The 6,517-nt window shown below is 41.0% G+C and overlaps 1 protein-coding gene and 2 non-coding genes across 6 annotated transcripts; all 3 read left to right on the forward strand.

Moving 5' to 3' along the window:
• Positions 1 to 1,600: 1,600 nt before the first annotated feature.
• On the forward strand, positions 1,601 to 6,296 carry RPL21 (ribosomal protein L21). Of its 4 annotated transcripts, none has more exons than XM_004386573.2 (6): positions 1,601 to 1,640; positions 4,388 to 4,466; positions 4,816 to 4,877; positions 5,232 to 5,344; positions 5,835 to 5,985; positions 6,172 to 6,295. In XM_004386573.2, exons 2-6 carry the CDS (start codon positions 4,400 to 4,402, stop codon positions 6,259 to 6,261), a joined length of 483 nt encoding a protein of 160 aa, XP_004386630.1. In that variant the 5' UTR covers positions 1,601 to 1,640; positions 4,388 to 4,399; the 3' UTR covers positions 6,262 to 6,295. The 4 variants fall into 4 exon arrangements, with proteins under 4 accessions (XP_004386630.1, XP_023596702.1, XP_023596701.1 ...); XM_023740934.1 differs by lacking the exon at positions 1,601 to 1,640 and adding an exon at positions 2,103 to 2,126 and having other exon boundaries at positions 6,172 to 6,296; XM_023740933.1 differs by lacking the exon at positions 1,601 to 1,640 and adding an exon at positions 3,962 to 3,979 and having other exon boundaries at positions 6,172 to 6,296.
• Positions 5,047 to 5,118, forward strand: LOC111822385 (small nucleolar RNA SNORD102). Its single transcript, XR_002825651.1, has one exon. It is a non-coding gene; the product is annotated as a small nucleolar RNA SNORD102 (small nucleolar RNA).
• LOC111822386 (small nucleolar RNA SNORA27) lies at positions 5,389 to 5,515 on the forward strand. The gene has a single exon (XR_002825652.1). It is a non-coding gene; the product is annotated as a small nucleolar RNA SNORA27 (small nucleolar RNA).
• Positions 6,297 to 6,517: the final 221 nt, after the last annotated feature.

Raw genomic sequence — 6,517 nt, forward strand, 5'->3', positions numbered from 1 at the left:
CAGCGAAAAAGAGGAAGACCCTCAATGAGATGGATTGACACGGTGGCTGCAACAATGGGCTCAGGAGTAACAATGATTGTGAGGATGGTGCAGCACTGGGCAGTGTTTTGTTCTGTTGTACATAGGATCGCTCTGAATTGGAACCGACTCAATGGCACCTAACAACGATGTAAGTTCATTAATGGTAACAAATGTACCATAGTACTGTAAGATATTAATAGGGGAAACTGGGTTAGGGTATATGACCAATAACCAGCTTAATAAATAATGGCCAAACAGTTAAGGCTTCCTGTATACCTCTCTTTCTTTATAATCCCCTCTCCACCAGACATAACCACTGTTTTAAATTTGGTGATTTTCACTCTCTTGTGTTTCTTGACTTCTTCCACTGCATATGTATGTATACCTAAGCAACATGTACTGTCATTTTACATGTTTAAAATGTTACGTCTATAAATTGTGCATGTTATTGTTGTTGTTAGGTGCCCTCCAGCAGGTGCATGCTATATATATATTCCACCACCTGTCTGTCAGCACTATGGTAACTTGCATGTTGCTATGATGCTGGAAGCTATGCCACCAGTATTTCAAATACCAGCAGGGTCACCCATGGTGGACAGATTTCACTGCAGCTTCCAGACAAAGACAGACTAAGAAAGAAAGGTCTGGCGATCTACTTCTGACAACTAGCCCATGAAAACCTTATGGATCACAACAGAACATTGTCCGGCTCACTCGCTTTGGACACGTCATCAGGAGGGTGCAATCACAGAAGAAAGACATGTTTGGTGAAGTAGAGGGCCAGCAAGGTTAAGGGGGACTCCCCAGTGTATTCTACATCTTGCTCTTTTTGCCTCATCATAATACATCTGAGTTCGATCTTGTTTTACTGGCATGTAATATTCCATTGTATAACTATCCCATAATGTATTTTTTGATTCACTTATTGATGGCCATTTCTAATTTTTTGCTTCTACCCATAGTGCTATGTACATTCTTGCCAACATGTTGAAGTTTCTTTATGGCATAAATTTAGGAGGGAATGCTGGGGTTTAGTATCTGAAACCTTCAGTTAGATTTTGCCAAATTGGTTGTAACTATTTACGCGCCTACAAACAGGTGCGTAAAATATGTATAGACGCTTCGGAGAAAACAAAACTCTTGAAATGACACAGAAACTGGATAATATTTTTGCTTCATTATGGCTTGACTTCAGCGCCCACGTAGAGTTTTGCGAACAAAAGTTAGCCACACTTTAAAAGATTCAGACCGGGCAGAATTAGCCTCCCCCTACCGCCCAAGGGCGCAGACGCAAGCCTGCTTCCGGCGTCGGCTCTGACGCAGGGGCGGACGGCGTGACGCTCGGGGTCGCGTCCAGTTGATGCCTTTGAAGGCCCCTTTCCGGGCTGTCTGACAAGATCCAAGTGTCAGATATTGTTGGCTGATTATGTCTTTTTCACAAGAAAGGATACTGTCCTCACAGACCCTTTTTGTTCTTAGTAACGATCCCCTTCCCCGTGGAAAGAGTCGCTTTGGGCTGGCGTTTCATTCAGGCAGCGCCGCGGGCAGCCCGCCGGCCCTTGTAAGTCGCGAGCCGCGGCTCCACCTCCTTCTTTTCGGCCGGAACCGCCATCTTGCAGGTAGGGCTCGTGCGTGACTCCTGGTGACCTGGGTTCTACAGACTTGAGCCCCAGCCCTGGGACCGTTGAGGCCATGCACTGGGACTCCTGAGAGGCTGTCTAGTTTGTCTGGGATCTACTGGCGCGGGCCGGTGGAGCTATCTCCCATACTGGGAGCGGCGTGCCCCAGGCCTAGGCCGGGAACTGAGGAGCGGATTGCGGTGCCGCAGCTCTGCAGGGGGACAGTCTTGAGCAATGAGACGAAGCCGAGTTACTGGGGAGAGGCGATTCGAGTCAGTCTGGAAAGGATTTCGTCTCTTATGTACCCACGGCCTCAGCCCTGGAATCCTGGAATCTCTGGGACAGTCTCTGTTGCCGCGTGGCATGGTGGCTCTCGAGTTCCATTCGGTGCATTTTTGCCTCTAAAACGTAAATCTGTGGGACAGGAACTTCGGTATAGTAGGATCGGGTTTTGAATCAGATGTTGTAGCTTCCAGTGAGGCTTAGGTATGTGTGGGAGCCTGGGCATCTGGTTGGAGATGGGGGTAGGTGCCCGCTGAGTCGACCTGTTAAATGAACCGTAGACCTTCTCCGTTAATGCATGAAATGATTTTCGATTGTTTTTCGTTTTGACCCGGGATCGCAAAACAAAAGGAAAATTTTCAGGACATTTGCACCAGGAAGGGCTTATTGTTTCGGGCCCTAGTGGCGCAGTGGTTAAGCTTTTGCCTATTAATCCAAAGGTATATGGTTCGAACCCACCAGCCGCGCGGGAGGAAGATGTGGTGATCTGTTTCCGTAAAGATCACAGCCTTGGAAACCCTATGGGGCAGTTCTGCTCTGTTTTCTAGGGTCGCTAGGAGTCGGAATCGACTCCAGGCAGCTGTGTTTTTTTTTGTTTTTTTTTTTTAATGTGTTGAGTAAAGGGATTTCTGGATGTCTCATACAGAAGTGTTGGGGAAAGTTACTTGATAACCTCTTAATTCGCGGTTCATCTTTTTGTCTATTTTGTGGGTATTAATAGTTAGCTAGTAGAGTTGAACATCCTTTCTCAGCTAACTGGTTTTCAAGCTGCAGGTTGCACTAAAACATCAGTGCCTCTCACGTTGTTTTGAAAACTCGATTGTATGTGTATTTCGTCTCCACATCCTAAAATGGATTACTTAAGGGAAGATTAGCTGGTAGAAGGAGCGAGGGCTTTGGGGTCAGAAATAACTTCCTGTTTCTGCCTCTTTGTGACTCACTCCACAAAGTGTCTTGAACCTGCAGATCGTCCATCCTCGTTTATAAACAAGGTTTTTTGAGGGTTAGACCAGGGTACCTGGCATTTAAAGTAAAGAATGCATTGAACAGTGTTTTGGGTATGATAGGTTAAGCAGTTTTGTGTCTCGTTGCCCACATAAACTATATGGAAACGGTGTTTTGGTAGAGTTATCCTTCAAGATCAAGATGAGTCTTCAATTAAGAGATCAATTTATCTAATACGTTAGATTTCTGTCAGTTGAATTAAGCTTCACGTTATTTTGCCTTGTGATAGGAGTTGTTGCTAGAAGTGACAGTTCTGTCCTTGAGTGATTAGAAGAAATCAAAGCCACTCTTAATGGCCTTCTGGGGAACAAAGTGAAAGGTTCGATTCTTAATGCTTTTCAGTGAGGATGAGAGTTAAAGATGTGGGTCTCCCAGCAAGTAAGTGGCAGACAGAACCCATGTCAAATTTGAGGCAGTGATTACACAGACTGTTCTTTCCCCTGCTGTCCTGTATACATTTCCTGTTAAATTATAAAGTAGTTGGAAATATGAGATGAGTTAGAGATATCACAGAATGACTTGGACAAGTAAAGGGATTTGATACGCCATGTAAAAACTGAAGGCTGAATTTTGTGTTGTCTAACTAGAAATTATTCTCTTTTTAACTCCAGTTCCCTTGATGTTCTAGACTGGGTTCTACAAATATAGTGTTGTAGAGATCCTCTTGTGTTTTTATGTTCCAGTGGGGAAATTGTACTGGTTTGGATTCTAATTTCCAGTTTTGCTACTTAGGAGTTTAACTTAAATAAATCAGTTAACAGTTATGAGCCTGTATCTTCATCTGGAAAACTATTAGTTTTCTTGCCTGCTTTCATAGATGGATGAAATAGTCCCAGCCTTGTTGTTGTTAGGTGCCGTCGAGTCGGTTCCAAAACAACGAAACACTGCTTGGTCCTGTGCCATCCTCACAATCTTTCTTATGCTTGAGCCCATTGTTGCAGCCACTGTGTCAGTCCATCTCATTGAGGGTCCTCCTCTTTTTTGCTGACCCTTTACTTTACCAAGCATGATGTCCTTCTCAAGGGACTGGTCCCTCCTGATAACAAGACCAAGTAAGTGAGATGAAGCCTCGCCATCCTTGCTTTTAAGGAGCCCTCTGGCTGTACTTCCAAGACCTGTTTGTTCTTCTGGCAGTCTATGGTACATGGTATAGTCAGTATTAGAGGGTCATAACTTTTCTAGTAGAAGGCAAGGAATGGAAACGTGAATAAATAATATTTTAATGTTAAGAACTTAGGCAGTTTTGGTAAAGACCTTACTTGATCTTTTTAAAAGGCAAAATGTCCATTTTTACCCTTTAAAAGAAATGACTGGTGATCCAGCTTTTTAGATTGTTACCTAATTATTTAGTCTTAACATTACTACTAAAATGCAACCATCTGAAATTACAGGCTTTTTGTATAGAAGGGCAAATCTTAATTTTGAGGTTCATTTAACTTTTTTATACTTTCTGGTTTCAGTAATTCGCCAAAATGACGAACACAAAGGGAAAGAGAAGGGGCACTCGCTATATGTTCTCTAGGCCTTTTAGAAAGCATGGTAAGTAGATTTGTCCTCCTTGAGCAAATGTGGCATACATTTTTATTTCATTAACATGAGTCCTACAATCTATTGTTAATAAATGATGTTATATAACCAGCATCTACTTAGCTTATTTTGTAATAAAAGGTGTGACTTTTATATAGCAGTTTCTTAACTAAATATTGGTATATGATTAAACTTTGATCTGGAGAGGTAATGATTTAGTAAATTGATCTTACTTATAGGAGAAATTTTCAACTAGCAAGATTTTAAAATTTAACTGTTAAAATTGTGTATGCTTTTTTTTTTTTTTTTAACTCTAGACTTTTCTTTGTTTTGATACTGACTGTACCAAAATAATTTGCAGGAGTTGTTCCTTTGGCCACATACATGCGAATGTACAAGAAAGGTGATATTGTAGACATCAAGGTAAATTATAAAATTGGGACTATAACACTAGAGTTAGAAAAGCTGGATTTAACCTAATAAAAAGGAATAGTGCAAAATGGAATTATTGCTGAAGATGGAGATGAGTGTTGTGAAAATGCAGGTGGCTGTTCTTTTGTGATTGGTGTTTACATGGACCTGGGCGCTCTGGAGCTTGATGATGATTGTCTTTTTGATTGCCTTGAAGCAGTGTGAAAAACACATTTCACCGGCTCTGAAAGCTCTGAGTTGTCATTTAAAAGGGAAAGAAAGTCTTAGGATATCTTGGTTACTTGAAAATCCAGGGTTAAAAGAAAGAAGGAACTGCTGGCATAACATTTTTCTCCTTTTTCACAGGGAACAGGCACTGTTCAAAAAGGAATGCCCCACAAGTGTTACCATGGCAAAACTGGAAGAGTCTACAATGTTACCCAGCATGCTGTTGGCATTGTTGTGAACAAACAAGTTAAGTATGTAATGTCATAGTTCTTTGTGGCTAATTAATATTCCCTCATACCCACTTTTCACTTTGCCAATTGGACTTATGTCTTTATTGGTCATTCAGGTGGGGCAAAGGAAATATCCTTTTAAAACTCAGGCAGACTGGGTGTTTGTCTTGTATCCTGTCAGAGGAAACAAGTTGAAATAGACGTCCTAGAAAGTTTTACTACTTACACAATTTGGTTTTAAGCAGTTCTAGTTTTCAGAGTATAAAAAGCCATTTAAGAACTTAAAAGTTTTAGCGATCTGGTTTCGGTTAAATTACTTTGTATTTCAGGGTCTGCCTCTCACTGGAAGAGAGACCTTAAGAGTGGGAATGTGTGCCTCAAACCTTCTGCCAGTAAAATTAATATAAAAGGTTTCATGGTTTATTTAATAAATAAAACTGCCAAAAAAATGTTTTCTGAATTTGGGTTGTATTTTTGATGAAGTGTTTATACGAATTTTTGCTCTTTCCAGGGGCAAGATTTTTGCCAAGAGAATTAATGTGCGTGTCGAGCACATTAAGCACTCGAAGAGCAGAGATAGCTTCCTGAAACGTGTGAAGGAAAATGATCAGAAAAAGAAGGAAGCCAAAGAGAAAGGTACCTGGGTTCAGCTGAAGCGCCAGGTGAGTGCTTGATGGGGATTCCTTGGGATTAGTTTTGGGGGAGATTGACATTGTTCTTCAGTGATGCTATCTTTACAGAAGTGAATGAAGAATTGAGTGTATGCTTCATTGGTTCTCAGAGCATTTTATAGTTGTGTTATAGTACTTCGCATTACTATTTTATTCTTTTTTTTTTTTTATTAATAGCCTGCTCCACCCCGAGAAGCACACTTTGTGAGAACCAATGGAAAGGAGCCTGAGCTGCTGGAACCTATTCCCTATGAGTTCATGGCATAACAGGTGTAAAATAAAGACATCTGCTGTGTAAAAATGTTAGGTCTTTGATTTTGTGTTCAAAGCAAACTTTGTTTCCTAATTTGCTGGGTAGTGTCTTTTCTATTAAAATTTAATGTTTGCTGAAGAATACAAGGTAGCTTATTATTCAGTAAGGAATATACTCGATTTGAGGTTAGAAGACTGCCAGATATTATTTATACATAAATTTGACATGAATCCCTTTAAATCACCGTGATAAAACCAAGAATTTACAAAA

The sequence above is a fragment of the Trichechus manatus genome, unplaced genomic scaffold, assembly GCF_000243295.1.
Source record: "Trichechus manatus latirostris isolate Lorelei unplaced genomic scaffold, TriManLat1.0 scaffold00168, whole genome shotgun sequence".
Lineage (NCBI taxonomy): Eukaryota > Metazoa > Chordata > Mammalia > Sirenia > Trichechidae > Trichechus > Trichechus manatus.

Bases quoted from the DNA above. Each gene is read 5' to 3' on its own strand.
- RPL21 (XM_004386573.2), top strand. From the start codon at position 4,400: ATGACGAACACAAAGGGAAAGAGAAGGGGCACTCGCTATATGTTCTCT. The intron at 4,467-4,815 runs GTAAGTAGATTT...AATAATTTGCAG, and splicing joins TAGGCCTTTTAGAAAGCATG to GAGTTGTTCCTTTGGCCACA. The intron at 5,986-6,171 runs GTGAGTGCTTGA...TTTTATTAATAG, and splicing joins GGGTTCAGCTGAAGCGCCAG to CCTGCTCCACCCCGAGAAGC.